At 39.3% G+C, this 20,096-nt stretch overlaps 2 protein-coding genes across 2 annotated transcripts in view; one reads left to right on the top strand and one right to left on the bottom strand.

The window, feature by feature from the left end:
• MTBP (MDM2 binding protein) overlaps positions 1–4,653 on the bottom strand; it is a 29,706-nt gene extending 25,053 nt beyond the window's left edge. The window contains exons 1-6 of the mRNA XM_074887262.1: positions 4,398–4,653; positions 3,847–3,927; positions 2,773–2,846; positions 2,515–2,660; positions 1,967–2,025; positions 941–1,085 (exon numbers count right to left, since the gene is read on the bottom strand). Of these exons, the coding sequence (XP_074743363.1) occupies positions 941–1,085; positions 1,967–2,025; positions 2,515–2,660; positions 2,773–2,846; positions 3,847–3,927; positions 4,398–4,653 (761 nt within the window). The remainder of the gene's footprint in view (positions 1–940; positions 1,086–1,966; positions 2,026–2,514; positions 2,661–2,772; positions 2,847–3,846; positions 3,928–4,397) is intronic.
• MRPL13 (mitochondrial ribosomal protein L13) overlaps positions 4,569–20,096 on the top strand; it is a 39,493-nt gene continuing 23,965 nt past the window's right edge. Inside the window, exons 1-4 of the mRNA XM_074887250.1 lie at positions 4,569–4,678; positions 5,406–5,529; positions 8,968–9,061; positions 10,666–10,726. Of these exons, the coding sequence (XP_074743351.1) occupies positions 4,652–4,678; positions 5,406–5,529; positions 8,968–9,061; positions 10,666–10,726 (306 nt within the window). The 5' untranslated portion in view covers positions 4,569–4,651. The remainder of the gene's footprint in view (positions 4,679–5,405; positions 5,530–8,967; positions 9,062–10,665; positions 10,727–20,096) is intronic.

Here is a 20,096-nt window from a genome sequence, read left to right as displayed (position 1 = left end):
GCAAAAGATTTATTCAGTCAAAAGCTGGGTGCACAGGAAGACATCAATGAGCACTGAGATCATGGAAACCACTGCAGTAAGTTTATCTTGCTCCATATACCTTCAGAAGTACTATATAGTAGGTATATTGCTTATTCTATCCAAGGACTGAGCATTCAAATTTTTAACTTTAAACAGTTTTATTAACTTAGGGTTAAGCTTAACCACATGTTCTACGAAGCAAACTTGAATCTTTTGGGTGTGGAGGGGAGGGGAAGTGGAGGAGACCTTGCCAAGTTATTCAATATCCACACAATTTACAGCATGGGAAAAAAACCCCAACAAACCAGTGTGGTTTATATTGAGACATATCATGGACTACTTATGTCAATTATAGGAGGATGGTAAGGAAATTACTGGACTTAATTTCAAACTGAATTAATAGTTTCAGTGTTAAGACTCTTCAGAAGCATACAGGAAGTAATAGAGCATTTATACTCCATTTTCAAAAGGAACAAATCAGACACTCTTTTTGTTCTCCCTGAAATGTAATACCAAAGATAATATAAAATTTAAAGTAAAAGCAGCAGTTACACATTCATCATACAAAAAGTGGAAAACTACAATCAATACAAGTTATTACGTTGCATAGTACAACTTCAAAACATTGTATGCACACTGAAGCCACTAGTGATGGAATGAGAAAATATTTTAACTTCTGCTCTCACAGAAACAGGAACATCAGAGGACTTGGTTTTTTGCCTGTCTCTCTGGTTAGGGCATGTATTTACAACAAATCACCATGAATAATTCCTCGCCTCAAACAATAATAGAAGACAAATCTATGTATTTTCAAAGTAAATATGTAAAGTACTCAGGACACTTTTCATTTTAAACCACCGACATATACTAACACAAAACAAGAGTGACCTTGTTTATAGACCTAAAATAAATGGCATACCCTTTAGAGTCATTTGCTGCAATAGTGATTTGTGCAGAGTGCCATTCTCTCAGGTGTTTCAGGGCACCAATAGCAGCTAAGCAGTCTTTTAACTTGGGTCCATCTTGTTCAACAGCCTGCAGTATTACATCAACCATTGCTCTGCCTATAAAAACAGTTATATATGACTCAAAGTACCATTATTCAGTAAATGATTACATCATTTAGAGAGAGAAAAGTACCGATTATCACTGACTGCACTAAAATGGGCTTAAAGATCAACTTCAAGTAACTTCAGGAAGATTTAAAACACTTTTCACGCACTTTAGCTCATCTCTTGCTGCTCCTCTTAGATTAAGACAAAGTGTTTTGCTATTCAGTTATAGCTGTCCTATACTTTCCTCCTCTCTCACTCAGCACTGTATCTGACAGATCAGAGCTGTCTCCAACACAACTATGCTGTGCCATTTTCCTCCCTTTAACATGCTATTTCTCATTCTTTCTGCATTCAGTTCCTCTGCTATCCCACATCAACTACTGCAACATTATGTAACCCTAACAGGCAAGATGATACAAGTCTCCAGTTCACAAAATCTTAATCCAATAGTTCTGATCTATGTTCTTTCACAGATTCTTGGCTCCGACCCACCAGCAAACAGCTGGAAAATCAGATGTAAACCCAATGTCAACACCTTCCATTTCTTTCATAAACTTCCTGTGGTTGCATGTTGAGTTTCGTATCACTTACTGTCTATTAGTACTTTGGTGCCATTTCAGATGGAAAAATCAATTATATAGCTACCTTAATCTCTACTGAAATACAGCCTTCCAAAGAAACAAGCAGTAAACTACTCTATAAGCTGATCTGCAATGCCATTCATGCTCAAGATCCTTAAACTACTTGCAAGAGCTGCATACAAGTTATTTCAACTAACACAGTAACATCCTCTGAATTTTTCCATTTGACTATGATTTTACCAACTGAGTTTTTAGAGTAATAACTAACAAGATAAACTCAAATGAGATTGCTTTTTTAAGAGAGATTACCTGGGGCAGGCAGTTTATCAGCTAACTGATGCAGACTTTCTGCAGCTTCATCATAGATACTGAAAATGAACAACAACATGGTTGGAAACAAATTATAAACAACGTAATTTAGAAACAAAAAGTTACAACTAACAAATACTGCCTCATGTAAGTATCTTATATCTTTAAAATTCTGTACAAACATACCTAGGCAAAGAGATATACTTATCTCCCCTTTTACTGAGGCAGAAGTAGGCTAAATGACTTCAAAACAATCTGCTGTAAAACTGGAAGTAGGATTCAAGACAGATTAGCAAGAAACTTCTTTTTGTATATATATACACCTGTCAGCTGTTAGGAAACTGTTCAGTTATTCTATAAAAATCATCTGTAGCTAAAAAAATGAAAGCACTGTTGAATTAAATAGAATTATTTTCAGTAGTAGCAGGGGATTGTTCATAGTTAACTGTTGCTTTGGTAATAACTTGTTAAAATTTCTTGATTCTCTTGGGTTATTATTGTAAAATGCCAGATCACTATACTTTCAATAAAAATAATAATATGCATACTCAGTCATAGACAGTGACTCTCTGCTGTTATTGTCGTCTTCCTCAAAATTTTGTATGACTCCCAGGCATTCGTCAGTACTTGTTTGGAGAGAGTCTTCATTTTTCTGTGTGTCAAAATTTATTTCCTCCCAGTCAGAACTGCAGAACTAATCAAGCAAAAAGAATTAATTAAGCAAAAATAATTTCGAACACCACAGTTTTAACTTGCACTAGAGACAGGCAGACAGGAATTTCTATTCTGAAAAAAAAAAGTCTTACCTGATAATAACCACATATAACATGACTGGCAAAATACCATTTCTTTACACCTGTAATACCAGCCACTGAACATGCTGCAAAGAGATAAAACAATTATTTAAAATAATCCACTACAATCTATTCTTCCTATTATAATGAACATCTCTGTTAAAAAACTATGCGAGTCATTTAATGTGCCACAATGATTTGAGTTCTGCTTTCCTTTGGCATCATAATTAAGTTCTAAACATATTAATGTGTAGGTAAGTGTCTTGACAAGGGTCTGTTACTGATCCTCTGACTGTTAATAATTAAGAAAATCTTTGACCTCTTCTCCATTCTGGGCAATATTGCTCTCCATTTGCAGAAGTTGTATCATACCTGGACTAAATCACAACTTTGATAAATATGGTTTACGCAGTTCACAAAATGAGATGCTCTCTCAACATTTCTATGCAATAAAAAGCACAGATGTTGAAAACAGCTTAACATTCCCATCTTCGTGAATTTTAACAGCTTATAGTGGTTTCCCCACATGAATCACAATTATATGACAGCTGTGACAAGATGAGCCTGAACAGCTCAACACCAGAGATCCAAACCAAGTAAAGAATAAAGCATTTTTTTAACAAAAAAACCCCTGAACAACCAACCCTAAAAGAACTAAAGCAGATCTATTTTAAGATGATAAAAGTATTAATAAATATTAATGGATTAGGGTTCTGAATCAATACCCAACAGACAAAAATTGCTTCCATTGAAAAAATTAGAAGACATCACAGGAATAATGAAAATATCAAACTGCCCACTGACATGAGAAACAAGCCCCTTGCTACTCATCCTTGCTATGCTGGATTGAAATTCTCTTCCATTTCTTGTGTCCAATCTATTTAACCACCTCCTAACACCTCAGCTGCTCAAATGACATCAGTTCTCCACAGAAACAGTAGCAGAAGGTGTAGTCCCACCTGCAGGTTTAGGCACACTGTCAAAATGGGATTTCCTTAAGTTTCTGACTTGTTTCACCTAGATCATAAAATGTGCCTAGGCCAATTCCTTGATAAAATTTACCTTACCGTACATTAGTGTATTTACCTGGGAATGCGCTCACATCTGCATTTATAGATGAGTTACAGCTTTCTTTAAGGTACTGATAAACGGCTGAAGCAGTTCCAGCTGGAAAAAAAAAAAAAAAGTTTTTCTTAAAACTACTGAATTACAGAAGTCTTGCTTTCTTGCAAATACAGTATAAAGTTCAGTCTATTATTAGGTGTTTAGTCTTAAAAAAAAAAAAATCAACCTGTGAACTACAGAGTTACAGGAGTTTAAAAGGACAAATTTTGTAAATTCTCGTTGAAGTAGTGCACATCTCAGGGACGCTTTACCGAGTTATATAGCAGTGTCGCAATAAAACAAAAAAGCCTGTAAGTTTCCGAAGGTTTAAATCATTAAAGACTTTTAGTCTGAAAAAAACCCCGAGGGATTTAACGAGGTAGGAATCTAGAAAAGCTCGCACGAGCGCAGATCCCAGACCAGCGACCATAAAGAAAAGCCCTCCGAGGGAAGCTCGGACGGGCCCGGCGGCAGGCGGCTCCCCACACGGCGCGGCCTCCAGCCTCCGCGGGCGCCTCCGGCCGCGGCGGTACCTGCTCCGCTCCCAGGGCCGCCCGCCGCAGCACCCTCGCCCCTGCGCTCCCCCCAGCTCAGGAACAGGACGTAGCGGTCCATGGCCGGGCGGGGACGGAGCCGGAGCTGGAGACGCCGCCGCTCCGAACGGCCCGCGCTGCCGCCCTGGCACCGCCCCTCGCCGGGCAGCGCTTCCGCTTCCCGCCGGTGCGGCGGCCAGGAGGCTCCGCTTCCCTTCCCTTCCCTTCCCCTCAGCTGCGCCGGGAGAGCGGCCATGGCCAGTTACACCAAAGCGGCCCAGGTGAGCGCGACCCGCTCCCCCTCAGGCTAGTCTGTGCCGGGGCAGCCGCTGCCTCCGGGGCAGGTCTCGCCCCGGCGGGACCCCGGCGGCCGCCATGGCGCAGAGAGCGGCCGTGAGGAGCGGGCGGGCGCCGGGGCGAAGGGGCAGTAGGCCCCCAGGAGAGGGCTGGGGCGGCGGGCGGCGGGCGGCTTCCCCTCCCCTCCCCTCCCCTCCCCTCGTCGCGGAGCCGCCGTGCGCGCCGGGGTTCGCCCTGAGGGGCCCGCTGGCGGGAACCGGCAGCCGTCAGTAGGTGCGGGAGTGCCTGTGAGGGCCAGGGCTGCCCGCTGAGGGCGGCTCAGGCCGTTCGTGTTCGTAGAAGTGCGTTTGGGGGAGTTTTCCCTTCACTGAGAGGGAAAGAGATGTTGGGTGTTAAACAGCCTACGGTGATTTTACAGTGCAGTTAGCAATAATGGAAGCTTGCAGCAAGAGATCCTCATTTTTGAAACAAAACCCTCAGAGCTGTTAAACCTTTCAGTGTTGTTACAGCCACATACGTTGGAAGCACGTACGGCACTGGCTGTATCCCTGCGTTCTCCGTCCATTTAAACGTTATTTGGAGGAGGTGGTGTTAATATTTCTTATAGCATTTTGGAGTGTCAAAAAAGCATCGATCTCATTAGAGAAGCTAGATTTATGTATGGTAGTGTGGTTTTTTACTATGTTAAGGACTACCTCTCTTTCTCTTTAGCAATGGGCAACTTTTGCCAGAGCCTGGTATCTTCTCGACGCAAAGATGCAGCCACCAGGAAAGATAGCAGCTGCGACTGTAATCAGACTTGAAGGCAGGCATAAACCTATTTATCATGCACTAAGTGAGTATTGCAGTAGATAAAAGCAAATTTGCTTTCCTTCACTTGTATTTTTCTTGTAAGTTTTAAAATCAAGCCTGATACATGTTACATTTTTCAGTTGTTTGTAAATTATGTTTTCATTTTCCTTCTCATTCCTTCATACTCCTCTACAACCTTATGTCATTGTCTTTACCAATCCATATAAAGGTCATTATGAATTAATAATTTATTTTAAGTAGATGAATTACAGTATATTGTGGTTTCATTCTTTTAAAACCTTAACATGTGTTTTGATGCATTGATTTTAGATGCAAAGATTTAAATCACAGTGCACATAATGGAACACTGATGTGGTTCTTGATTAGATTTTCTGAATGCTACCTTTCAGTAGCTGCACAACACCATCGAGCCTTGGAGTGGCTCTTCATTCTGAGTAAGGTGCAGAGAAGCCCTGTCTTGATGAGGCAGTGGGCATAAACTGAAACAGGAGGTTCCCTCTGAACATCAGGAAATATTTTTTTTAGTGTGAGGGTGTCTGGAAGTGGTTGTCCACGAGGTTGTGGAGTCTCCATCCTTGGAGATATTCAAACACTGGTCCTGCTTGAGCAGGGGGGTTGGACAACATGACCTCCAGAGGTCCCTTCCAACCTCAGACATTCTGTGATGATGAGGCTGAAAGCTGTCCAGTTCTTAAATGGGAGGGAGATGTACTCATTGTTGAAAGATACCTTCTTGTTTAAATGAAAAAATAATTTTGCTTTTCTGCAAATTAGAAGATTCAGCAGTAAAGATGTGTCTGTGATCTTGTTCATTACTTGTAATACTGTAGTGCCTGTGTTGTAGTGATAAGCATTTTATAGATAATAAAAAGGTGGTCCCTCATACTGATGATACAGTGTTTTCTGTAGTACTCGTGCAAATTTTTCAAGAGACGTTACTGAAACATAAAGGAGTTAAGCTTTGCTCATACATGTAGAGTGTACATACTAAAATTATGCTCCATCTGTTTTTCATAATAGAAGGTAGTATTTGTGGTGTTCGAAAGATGTTTCAAATACTGAGTTTTGCTGTTGCAAATTATGTCCTATCCACAAGATGTCACTGGAGACGAAGGCTGTCTGGAACATAAAGCAGACACTGAGAGGAAATGTTTTTGGTTGTCCTGTGGGAAAGCTCTTTGATACTTTATGTCCATGAAGTTATAAAATCCTGGACAGTCATTTCAAGGATAACTTTATTTGTTCTAAAGTATTCCATAAATCGGTACCAAATGCATTACACCTGAGATTGACATTGATAGGTTACTACTACTGAGACATTTGATACTCTCTAAGAGAGCAAAGTATGCATGAACTTGTGGTTGCTGTACTTAACACTTCTTTTTTTTCTTTTTTTCTGAACTAACAAGAAATATTTTAGTGTCTGAGAGATAACAGTTCCTTAGACAGAAAGGCATTCTGGGGATTTTTGTTTTGTTTTTGATTTGGTATCCAGATGCCACTCCATAAAATCATTATTTATTTATTGTGTTGAAGAGTATCTGGAGCTGAATTTAAGCTGTGGTTAAGGAAGGGAAGAAATTTGATTTAATGCATATTACTCTCAGTTTTAAGGATAATCTTTCATTATTTTCCAGAGTCACATATTTTTAGATGCTGTCAGACCGTATGCCTTAAATAAAGGGATATAATCTTGTTCGGGAGGTTTGAATCTGGATTTTTAGGTTTATTCTGCACCTCACCTTTTCTCTACCTTCATCCTCTTGCATCCTGTATTTGTGAGCGGCTTCACAATACAGAACCAAAACCAGTGGGCCAGATTTTTAAAAAATTGGGAGATCTGGTTCTTTATGTTGTATTGTGAGCAGGTGTAGGTGAGCCATTCAGAGGGACCTTGACAGGCTTGGGAGGTGGGCCCGTGCAAACCTCATGAAGTTCAACAAGGCCAAGTGCAAGGGCCTGCACATGGATGGAGAAAATCCCAAGCATGAATGAAGGCTGGGCAATAAGTGGATTGAGAGCAGCCCTGCGGAGAAGGACTTGGGAGTAGTAGTGGATGGAAAACTGACTATGAGCCAGCAGTGTGAGCTCACAGCACAGAAAACCAATTGTGTCCTGGGCTGCATCAAAAGAAGTTTGGCCAGCAGGTCGAGGGAGGGGATTCTGCCCCTCAGTAGAGCAGAGTACTGCTCTTGTGAGCCCCCACCTGCAGTGTTGTGTCCAGCTCTGGGGCCCCCAGTATATGAGGGACATGGACCTGCTCAAGTGGGTCCAGAGGAGGCCACAAAGATGATCAGGAGGCTGGAGAACAGGCTGAGAGAGTTGGGGGTGTTCAGCCTGGAGAAGAGAAGGCTCCAGGGAGACCTTATAGCAGACTTCCAGTAATTAAAGGGGTCTACAGGAAAGATGGGGAGGGACTCTTCAGTGGAAGGTATCCCAGCCCATGGCAGGAGGATTGGAACTAGATGATCTTTAAGGTCCCTTCCAACCCAAACCATTCTGTGATTCTGTGACTTGTTGCCTACTCAAAAATGTTGTAATCAAATGAGCCTCTTCAAATACTTACATTGTTCTAATATGGTAATGCATATGAGAGTGAACTTTGGACAAATCATTTTCCAATTGAATGGGTGGTTATAGCTTATAAAGCTGATCAGGATGATTATTTCTGAAACTAAAAACTACATATTTTCATCATATTTTTTTAGATAGAATATTAGTAAAGAAGATCTATTAAAGTAACTGTTTCTGGCAAGCTATTGGTGATGGATTATAGACTTTGCATTTTGATGTGAAAGTTGCTGATATAACACTAAACATAAACATATCTGTGTGTGCGGTAGCATTCACTTCTGCTTGATAGATGATAATGTGGTTTTTTTTTCCCAACAGAGCTGTTTTAGGTTTTTTGTGGGGCTTTCCTCCCCCCACTCCACCTCTAGTCTCTTTGTTTCTTTTATATATTTAGCCCTAGATTGTAATTATTTAATAGAATTATTTTACTTATCCAAAATATTCAGTCCTCCAGTAAACACTGGTACTGTTTTATGAGAAAACTAAAACAAATATTTAAGATCACTGTTTAGAACTAGCCTTTTTTTTTATTCTGAGTTTTTTGAAATATAGGTGCATATGCAGCACAATGTGTTGAATAAAATAATACACTTCCCTGTAAGCCAGATTTCCAGATTTTAGCTGGATATTTGTAATGATTTAATTGTCTTGTCTGATGGTATTTTACCTGCTCACCTGCATTCTAACCTGACTACTAACAAAAATAGTAACTAATGTTGGTGTTTAAGTGCAGATTTGGATGGTGTGGCTCACAAAGCTCAGGTCTGTAAATTTGAGCTTTATGAAATGTGTATGTGCTACTATGTATCACACACTTTATAGTTGTTATTTTGGTTGATTACTCCTATGGTTCTCTTAATACTTTCCACTAATTTCTACCTTGTAGGTGACTGCGGAGATCATGTTGTCATAATAAATACAAGACATATTGCCTTCTCCGGAAACAAATGGGAACAGAAAGTATATTCATCACATACTGGGTAAGCTTTATAATAAGTATTCAAATGAGCTAGTGGTAAATTTAATGTCATTTTCTTAATAGTTAAAGTCTTCTTTAGCATATTAGTTCAAAAGGGAATTCCTGCTTACATGTTTTGTCTTCGTATGTGTTACCATGTTTAAAATGATGCAAACATTTTTCTTTTTTTTTCTTTCTATTTTTTTCCCTCGGTGTATGTCGTTAGGGAAATAATCTAACTCAAAAGTAGTCAGAGCATTTGAGTAACTTAACAGTTTTGGTGAGCCAGGTTGTTTTGTGTGAACCCATGAACCCAACAATCAGGACTATTCTATTTACTAAGCAGTAGAAGACATTTCTTTTGGCACTGCACATTTAAGGTATACACAGTTGCCAACTTCAATTATTTTATCCTACCAGTACCTGTTTACATAACAGTAAATATCAAGATTGATATATTACTGAATCAGAGGATGAATTAAAAAAAGAAATTGGAAAAACTAGTAAGAAATTAAATGCTCTCAAGATGTACTGATGTATACCATAGTGTACAATATATTATTCTGGCAGACATAACTTGTTTACAGATGGAAGTGCAATAATCAATTACAGATGGTATGGCAATGATCAGTTCAGTCAAATAAGAACAGTTGCTCTTATTTTATCCAATGACAACAGATAATAATCTCTAAGTGTCAAAATGTATCCAGTTGGGAGATGAATAAATCATACCGAGAAAGCTAATTTTGCTAGTGTTTCAGTCCTGAAAGCTCTTGTTCAGAGTTGATGGAAATTAATGTGCTTTTTTTTTTCTCCCCCACCCCTATGATTTCTTAAAAATTTTCACTAAAAACTTGTGGGTAAGCTAAAGCGCTTATGTAAGTACCTAAGTTGTTTTTGAGTAAGTGAAAGGAATTATACAATTAAAACAAATACTGCACTTACTGTGCAGCTCCCTAAGTGGACGTGTTTTAATGATGTTGGGCTTATTTTCTTTTCACTTAGGTTGATACCTAACAATGTGATTAAATCAAAATGAAATTCAGCTTTACCTGACATCCATGTAATTTCTTCCAATGCTGTATGATTAATTTAAAGTATATGCATGAATGTGAATTAGTGGAACTTCACCGTATCACATGAACTTTAAAAAGACAGATGCATTTCAGTAAAAGTAGATATGCAAAATCATGCTAAGATTTAATTAAAATAGTAAGAAAATACGAAATACTGTTCAAAATGGTTGCTTTGCATGTTAGCCACAGACTGGTTGTGTGTGTTGATCATCTTGAAAGATTTCCAGGTTTTTTGTATCTTACTCCCATTGTATTCTGTAGCTGCGATGGTGTATTTAATAAACAGTTTTAAAAACATAGCTATCTGCTTGTGAAATACAAACTTTTTAATACTTAAGTGAATAAATAAGAAAGTACAAATGGTGTTAAACTGAGGTACTTGACAAGATAGAATCTTTCTAATAAAATACAGTTGTTGGCCTCATGAGAACAACTTCCTTTTTTGTAGGCTTATAATACCATTACACCGTTGTTCAGAACAGTAATATTTGTGTTAACATCATGCTTGTGCATATAGCCTTAAGCTTGTGTGTTTGTTCTGTTTTTCTAGCTATCCTGGTGGTTTCAAACAAGTGACAGCAACTCAGCTCCATTTGAAGGATCCAACTGCTGTAAGTGTTTCCCCTTCTTCTGTTTTGTTTGTAAAGCTGATTTGTTTTCATTTGATTAGTTTGCCTAAACAAAAGGGATCAGTTACCTGCATGTCTAAAGCTAGGTTACAAACATTCTGCTAAGGACGCTTAGAAGCTTGGCTTGTGACAGTGTTTTTGTAAACAGCATATTTTGAGGGTTAGATCGTAAATTGTGCGTTTTCAGGATTCTTCCATGCTGTCCAAGTGAGCAAATTAAGTTTGTTTGCTTCACTTATTTTTGACTGATGAACTTGCTTTTCATTTCAGGGGTCTGACATTTCTCATAAGTGAACTGCCCCAGTTAGACTTCACTAAATTGTACTCAGCTTAATGACCCTACTACTTTTTTAAGAGCCAGCAAAAATAATGTTAATCTTAAAAATGTTAGAAAGTACACCTGCCTCTTTCTCCCAGTAAAATTCAGCTGTAGGTTTTGTTAAATTACTTACTTTTTAAAAAAAAAAATTTTCTGCAATGCTGTGTGTTCATGATCTGTGAAAGAATTGAAAATGGTGATTACATTACTAAATATCCATATTAGACTATTATTCATTTTGCTGAACACCAGTGTTGATGCATTTGTTACTGATTAAAAATATAGCGTGCTAGATAGGAACATTTTGGGATATTGACTTACACAGTTATGGAATTACTTTTACTAGGGTTTTGAATGGTCAGCATTGGAGGACTGAATTCTCTAAGTACTAGTGTTTCAGAACATGATATGGGGCCCACAGAGTTTAATAGATATCTGTGTTTATTTTTGACTTTGAAATGCTTTTGCTTAGGTCACCTTACATATAAAAATCTAAAAATGATGCTTCCTTTTCTTAGAGGAATTTTATCGCCTGCAAAATTCTTGGGTTTTGTCAATTTTTTTTTTTTATCCACTATTTATAAACCCTGATTTGTCCTAAGATTCTCTTATACGAGATGTTGTACATGTACTCAATGAAAAAGCAGTTCACCATATGAATTTGCTTGGTTTTTGTTTTTACTTTTGCAATTTCTTTCCTTATTTAAATTAAAATGAAATCCCAATATTATTTTCTGTCCAGAATTTTTCAAAAGAACTTCAGTGCTTTTGGGAACAGGCTCTAAGATAATTGTAATTCCTTTTGGAATTATTGGTAGTTCCATGTTGAAAATGGATCCTTCAGCCTTTTTCATTTGGGCTTCAGGCAGGTGCTGTGCACTGGGAGGCAGTATAACACAACTTGTTTGTTAGGGCCTGAGAATTGGACTACCTTCTGGCATTCATTCTGAAATACCTCTTTTCTTGCCAGACTCATAGATGAATTTCTGTCCAAACAGAGGAGGATTAAATACATTGCCAGTTACTAAAGCATTTTGGACAGAGGCTCAGCAAATGGTGATGTGGCTCAAGGCTTGGTCTAATTTAGCAATAAAAGGGGTTTTTAAACAGAATTGTGAAGAGCCCTCAGCAATAAACTCCTTAATTCTGTTGAAGATGAAGCATTCAGATATCCCTCTTCTAAAGTTATCTCATATGTATTTTTGTCATAACTAAGAGTAGTGGATGGTAATTTGGCATGATATATTCTGTGTGTGTAACTGTTACAGGTTTTGAATTGCAAGTGATTTGATGTTTAGAAATGTTTATTTGCTAGTTGAATTGTTTTGGTGTGAAATACATTGGGGTATGATAAAGATGGAAATTATGATGGTGTTTTATTAACATAGTTTATTTTAAGAACTAGCTGTTAAAACCTGAAAGAGCATTACTGTAAAGAGAACAATGGCCAGCCTAAGTAGCATTTGGATCTTCAAAATAGGGTCATTACACAGTTATTGTGGAAGCTTATAAATTGCTTTATTTCACTTCTTTGAATTAAAGAGACCTTTTCTCTTTTAATCATGTTAAATTCAATTCCTGTGAAGCCAGTGGAATTAGGTAGGTTGGAGGAAGCAGACTATCTTTTTGTGGAATCAAAGTCTTCATTCTGTAAAGTGTTGTTTTCATCCTGGAGGCTGCTGCTTTTTCTCTGCCCTTGGTGCTATTGTCTCCTGCTAGCTCAACCTGGTAGTGTTTCATTAGATGAGTCAACATTATTTTTGGAAATAGTGCTGTTACAGAAATTAAGGCATTAAAGTAATGGAAGAGAGACTACTTCCAAGGAAAAGGATGTTGACATAACACCTTGTAAACTTGTGTGGTGTTACACTGATTTTGCAATGGCTGTGACTATTTTCGGTTTATGTAAAAAATAGATTAAAGCATGTGAGATTCCATGAGTGTGTTTATATAGTAGGACTCCAATACTGCTTAGCACTGTCTAAATTCAAACATACAAATCCCCAGGATAAATATTTTTCCATTACAGTTTTGTTTAAACATAGTTTCTAGTATACATAGAGACTGGCTTTAGGGAAATCTGGTACACAGCTAATAGCTAATTAAAAAGGTTATAATGAGTAACTTGATGCAAAAGGTATAGTTTATGTTTACATGGGGGGATGAAAGTCCTTAGTTCTAGTCAGAATTTAGATGTTTACTGCAGTATGGTTAGACAATCATCCTCGATTGTTTCTTGTTTCTTCATAAGTTACCAAGATAGGGATGGATGATGATCTGATACTCTCACAGAGGTTGACATCATTGTAGCTATCTTACTAACTTTGGACCTTTATATCCCTTACAGGTATAGTTAGTGCTTCAGAAGCATTTGTGCTGAATTTTGAGTGTGCACGTGCATTTTTTCATAGGATGATTCAGGCTGGAGGGAACCTCAGAAGATCGCTAGTCCAACCTCCTACTCAAAGCAGTGTCAGCTATGAGGTCAGATAAGGCTGCTGGGGGCTTATCCAGGCAGGTCTTGAAAGAATCCCATGACAATCATTTCCAATCCTTGACTTTTCTTCTTAGTTGAAAAGAATAAAAACACCCCATCTGTGCCTATTATAAGTGTTTAAGCTCAGATGTATAATTTTGTGCCTGAGATTGACAAAATATTACTATTTTTTTCTACTTCTCAGTATCTTTTATGTTAATAAGGGGCAGTGAATACAAAAAGACATCTGCATAGGTGATGTTTTGTGTAAAGTTAAAGTTTCATGTTCGTTGTGCCAAGTTTTTCAGCACTTAGGAAAAATTTGTTTATATGGAAGGGTAAAAATTACAGTGTGTTGCCAAAAAGATACCAAAAGTAAATAGCCTAGCACATTTTTACCTTTAGCACCTTTGAGTTCCTTTGGGAGGCGTGGGGAGGGGAGTGTCTGTGAATCTGTTTAAAATTTCTGGAATTCTCAGTTGTCTGCTCTTGTGGAGAATAGCAAAGAATAGCTCTGGTCTGTTGGACTTGGCCAGGCTACTTTAGAAAGTGCTTATTGAAGAAAAAAAATAGCTTCTTCGCATTTCAACCTTTTCTTTCTCTGACTTAGATTTAGTGTAAATTCTTGGACCACCCATAGGTGAGAATATTAAATGTGGTCTTTAGGTGCAGCATAACAGCTTGTTGCTGTAGTTCGAAACAGCCTCTCTGTTCTTCAGGTTAATATAATACTAACGTTCTGGATAGTATTACTACTCCTTTAAGATATATATCAGCGAACAACATTAATTTCCAGTGTAGGTTGCTAAGAAAAATCTGTTTGAAAGGTTTGGGGTGTTTTCTTTGACAATACAGTCTTTTGAAAATAAAGGAAACAGGTAAACCTTTTTATTTGAGGTGCAGGTGTTTGGAATGCATAGAAGTTTGGGGTTTTCTTGTTTGTTTTTAGCAAAATTTGCAGTTTTGTTTCATTGGAAAAATGCTGATAGGCATGAGACCAACACTTTCAAAATTAGGCCTCAAAGTACTTAATATGGAAAGACTAAAAGACGTACTTTATAAATCTCACAGATTTGAGAGGGAGCAAAGATTACTTGGAAAAAAACTTTCTGGAAAAGTATTACGGATTTTAATTAAAATGTCTGCAAAATATGCTGACAGATGTAATCTGTAGAACCAGGTAGTAATCCTGTCAGGACAAAGTTTTCGATGAATTTTTATTCTATTTCTATTTTTAAAAATAAGCAAAACTTGGCTTGCCTTTTTTTTTTTTGGCTGCATCAGAAGCTTCCCCCCCCAAAAAAAGAAAAAGAAGAAATCGTATTTGGCTAATACCAAATGCTCAGTGAGAGGATTGACCTTTGCAGTATTCAGAGGCTGTATTGCCTCTGACAAAGAAATAATGGGCAATAATTGTTCAGAATGAATGTTACCTGCTAGGGAAGATTATTAAGCGAGGCAGGGTAGCTCTATGGAAATATGCTGTGAGGAAGCCTCCGGGGGTGTCAGGGTTCTCGTTTGTTCAGCTGCTGGCACTGATACGAAGGGGCTTAAAATGTTCTAATTCTCCTTTTGAATGCGCTTTAGCAACCGCTTGCGCGTATGGACTTGCCATTATATCTGCATAATAATGATCTTTTGAAGAAAAGCATGGACAGAAAACATGGTTAAAGCTTGCTGTTGGTATTTGAAAGCCTATTTTCTTTGCATCAGTAAGGGATAGTTGATATAATAATACGTGCATGCTAAAAGTTGGTTACCGAGATACCAGATATAATAGCGTTTTCTTTTATTACTATGAAGTAATGTTTGTTGATTAAGTAGAGCAAAACTTCAAAGTCTGGATTAGTAGGCACCCAGAAGTTAGTATGGCATGGAGAGGAGAATATTGTTATGGAACCTGCTATCTTAATATCTCTAGGTGCTCTAAATAGTCATAGAGCTGGCTTGGTATTTTGCTTCGTAGTAGACAAAAATAAATACTTCCCTGTTTAAAAAAACCTTAATCCATGTCTTATTTGAATTTGCAAAGCACTGATATTAATTTAAAGAACACAGACATCCTTGTCTCTAAATTGGAGAGACATGGATTTGATGGATGAACCACTCGGTGGATAAGGAATTGGCTGGATGGTGACACTCCAAGAGTTGCGGTCGACAGCTCCATGTCCAAGTGGAGGGGGGTGACCAGTGGTGTTCCTCAGGGGTCGGTGTTGGGGCCAGTGCTGTTTAACATCTTTGCTGGTGACATGGACAGTGGGATTGAGTGCACCCTCAGCAAGTTTGTGGACAGCACCAAGCTGAGTGGTGCAGTTGATTCACTAGAGGGAAGGGATGTGCCATCCAGAGGGACCTGGACAGGCTTGAGGAGTGGACCCATGCAAACCTCATGAAGTTCAGCAAGGCCAAGTGCAAGCTCCTGCATATGGGTCAGGGCAATCCCAAGCAGCTACAGGCTGGGTGATGAGTGGATTGAGAGCAGCCCTGCAGAGAAGGACTTGGGGGTATTAGTGGATGGAAAACTGACTATGAGCCAGCAATGTGTGCTCACAGCCCAGAAAGCCAACCATTATCCTGGGCTGCATCAAGAGCAGAGTGACCAGTAGGTTGAGGAGGTGATTCTGCCCCTCCACTCCGCTCTCATGAGACCCCACCTGCAGTGCTGTGTCCAGCTCTGGGGTCCCCAACATAAGGACATGGACCTGCTCGAGTGGGTCCAGAGGAGACCACAAAGATGATCTGGAGCACTTCCTTATGAGGAGAGGCTGAGAGAGTTGGAGTTGTTCAGCCTGGAGAAGAGAAGGCTCCAGGGAGACTTTATAGGGGCCTTCCAGTGCTTCAAGGGAGTCTTCAGGAAAGCTGGGGAGGGACTCTTTATTAGGCAGTGTACTGATAGGATGAGGGGTGATGGTTTTAAACTGAAAGAGGGCAGACTTAGATTACATATTAGGAAGAAATTCTTTACTGTGAGGGTGGTGAGACACTGGAACAGGTTGCCCAGAGAAGTTGTGGCTGCCCCCTCCCTAGAAGTGTTCAAGGCCAGGTTGGACGGGGCTTTGAGCAACCTGGTCTAGTGGAAGGTGTCCCTGCTCATGGCAGGGGGATTAGAACTAGATGGTCTTTAAGGTCCCTTCGAACTCAAACCATTCTATGATTCTATCATGATTAGAATTCTGTTTTTAAGTGCTGAACAGTAGTGGAAAACAAAATAGCATGCGATGATAGTTTGTCTGTGAACAAATGATTCCTATGGCAGTATAAGTACATTAATTTTTGCTCTACTACTCATATAACTGCCAGAGGTAGAAAGGTGAAGTTCTTGGAATGCTTTTATAACACATGTGGTGAAAAGAACAGTATCGTCTATGGAACAGAAAACCGAGAACTGGTAAAAGGAAGATGTAGTGTCAAGCTGTACCTCCAAGTGAGTGGTCTGTCTCCTGAAATTCTTCTATTTTTTCTTTAAATATGCCCTGTAATTAATCCCTCTGTTTTTTCTGGAGCGCTGTGTCCTTCCCATGTCCTAGAGTTGCTTCCCGGTGATTATTGGACTTAATTCAGCTCTTAGGGTAGGCTTTCTCTGGAAATTTGGCCTATTATTTTGTGCTTCTTTGTGCAGGAGTGGTATTGCTCTGTTGATTTCCTTCTTTAAAGTATGTTTTATCTGGCAAAGAATCTTGGTCTCCATCAAGCATAGTCTGCAACTTGCATACAAGCCAAAGCCTGTCACAAAAATTGGAACTTTTCAAGCGTCACACAATATTTCAGATAAATACGTTTTTTTAATTTGTTGATACTCATAAGATGTTAGAGTGTGTATTAAGGGTCTGAAAGTGCAAGGCTAGAGCTGCATTCAGATTCTTTTCCTCTTGTATTAGCCTTTTAAATTGAAAACTAAAAAAGTAATGTCATATAATTGTGTGATTAAGAGCATGTCTTATGCTGTGAGTATGTAAATTAGCCAACTTGGAAAAAACATACTGCAGTACTCAAGACAATCATAACTACAGCCAATAGGAATTTTGTCATTCAAAAGAATCTGGGGCAGACGGCATTACAGAACTTTAAAAATCCCCAAATATTAATGCTCTGATGGCTGTTAAGGAGTTACACATCTGATGGCAGATGTGTATGAGTGAGTATGAGGACATGGAATTTCACAGGTTCCTAGTACTAGAGATAAAGGACTGGGGAGAGAAGGCAGTGGGAATCTGTAAATAACTGAACAAATGGTTAAAATATACTAATTAAACTGAGATCAAGGTTGCAATGGGACGGTAGACAGCTTTGCCAATTTGAAATCAAACTGAAATCTACGTCTCATGTAAAATTAAACTCTTGTTATTTTAATAGTTCAAGATAAACATAATCACATAGAAAACATAGTAAGAATTGTCTTTTATTAGAAGTGTATTACAAACATATAGAAGGATTTTTATTCCTTAAAGAAACAGTGTGTTCTACTGTGTGTTTTCAGGGAGCATTGAATCTGCGTTTGGGTTTTGCGTGAGCTTAGCAACAGACTTTTTCTTGCAGTTGCATAGCTTTTTATTTAGGGTTGGTGTAATTTTAGTAAAATGTGAACACGTTCAGGTTAACAGGAGAGTCCTTAACATCCTGTAAATATTGCTGGTTGAATCTACCTTTTCTGTTACGCAACCTTACTAAAGTTGCAAAAGCAGTCCTTACAGCTTCAGTTAAGCCTGTATTTCACGAAATTCTTTGAAATGTCGTCACCAGGTAGAGTGGGGTCCTGGCTGTAAGCAGAATTTTGGGCAAGAACTGGATGTAGGTGTGGTGTTTGCAGGAGCTGGATATGGGTTTGCTTTGGCTTGTAGGAAAATCTTTGAGGCAGAAGTTAGGAAGCTAGATATTATCCAGTACTACCTTCTCTGTCCTAGCTCCCTGTGTGGCCCTCTGTTCTACAGCTGGACTAACTACCTTGAAGTTAATCAATAATAAGTACTGAGCCTTGCTTAGTAAAAGTTTATCACCACCTCACCCCTCCTTCTTTCTTTTTTTAATTTATTTTCTTCTTGACCAAGGTGAGCTTGAGGGGTGGATGATATAAATCTCTCTTTGACCTATTCCAGCAAGGAAATAATGATCTGCTGCAGAAGCCAAGGGTTTGTTCCCTCTTTGCCCCTACTGTGAGTTACTGGGGCAGGGAACAGACATGCCCAAACTCAAGGTTATTGTTCCTCTCTTGTTGTTCTCCGCATGGGTGTAACGTATAGATGGCAATACTTTCAGGTGGCTCAGACATTATGACTCTATGATAACCACAAAAAAATGCAATTAAAGCTGTTTGAAGTGTCTAGTTAGTGAGTTACAAGTTCTTTTGAGAGTTCATTCAGTTTCATTGGATCTCCAGAATGGGAGAGACTGTAACAGTGAAATCCAATTTACTGCTCCAAATCAGGCAAGGATTTAATATCTTCATTAGTGACATGGACAGTAGGATAGAGTGCACCCTCAGTAAGTCTGTGTACAACACCAAGCTGAGTGGTGCAGTTGATTCACTAGACGGAAGGGATGTGGGACCTGGACAGGCTTGAGAAGTGAGCCCATGCAAACCACATGAAGTTCAGCAAGGCCAAGTGCAAGGTCCTGCATATGGGTCAGGGCAATCCCCAGTATCAGTACAGGCTGAGGGATGAAGGGATTGAGAGCAGCCTTGTGAAAAAGGGCTTACAGATACTGGTGGGTAAAAAATTGGACATAAGTCAGCAATGTGCGCTCGCAGCCCAGAAAACTGGCAGTGTCCTGGGCTGCATCAAGAGCAGTGTGACCAGCAAGCCGAGGGAGGGGATTCTGCCCCTCTGCTCTGGTGAGACTCCACCTGCAATGCTGTGTTCAGCTCTGGAGTCCTCAGCACAGGAAAGCCATGGACCTGTTGGGGCAGCCCAAGAGGAGGGCCGTGAAGATGGTCAGAGGGGTGGAGCACCTCTTTTGTGAAGAAAGGCTGAGAGAGTTGGAGTTATTCAGCCTGAAGAAGAGAAAACTCTGGGGAGACCTTATTGTGGCCTTTCAATACTTAAAGGGGGTTTATAAGAAAGATGGAGAATGACTTTTTATCAAGTCCTGTAGTGACAGAACAAGGGGCAATGGTTTTAAACTGAAAGAGAGTAGGGTCAGATTGGACATAAGGAAGGATTTTTTTACAATGAGGGTGGTGAGTCACTGGAATAGGTGGCCCAGAGAAGCTCTGGTTGCCCCCTCCCTGGAAATGTTCAAGATCAGGTTGGACAGGGCTTTGAGCAACCTGGTCTAGTGGAAGGTGTCCCTGCCCATGGCAGGGAGGTTGGAACTAGATGATCTTTACCTCTTCCAACCCAAAACAGTCTATGATTCTGTGATCTGCCTGTCAGTGAAAAATGGTTTGTGCTTCATGTGAGGATGATTTTTCTATTGCAGATCTTGCAGTAATGCACTTCCTGCATGTGTGAGAGGGCACAGAAAGCCAAACAAGTTCTTGAACAGCATACAGATTGGCAGATGTGCCAAACCATACCTTGGATTATGTTTATTGCACTTAGCATATTTATCTGTAGAAA

The sequence above is a fragment of the Strix uralensis genome, chromosome 1 (assembly GCF_047716275.1).
Source record: "Strix uralensis isolate ZFMK-TIS-50842 chromosome 1, bStrUra1, whole genome shotgun sequence".
Classification (NCBI taxonomy): domain Eukaryota; kingdom Metazoa; phylum Chordata; class Aves; order Strigiformes; family Strigidae; genus Strix; species Strix uralensis.
Note: the sequence above shows the minus strand (reverse complement) of the source record. Positions and strands in the feature narration are given on the sequence as shown.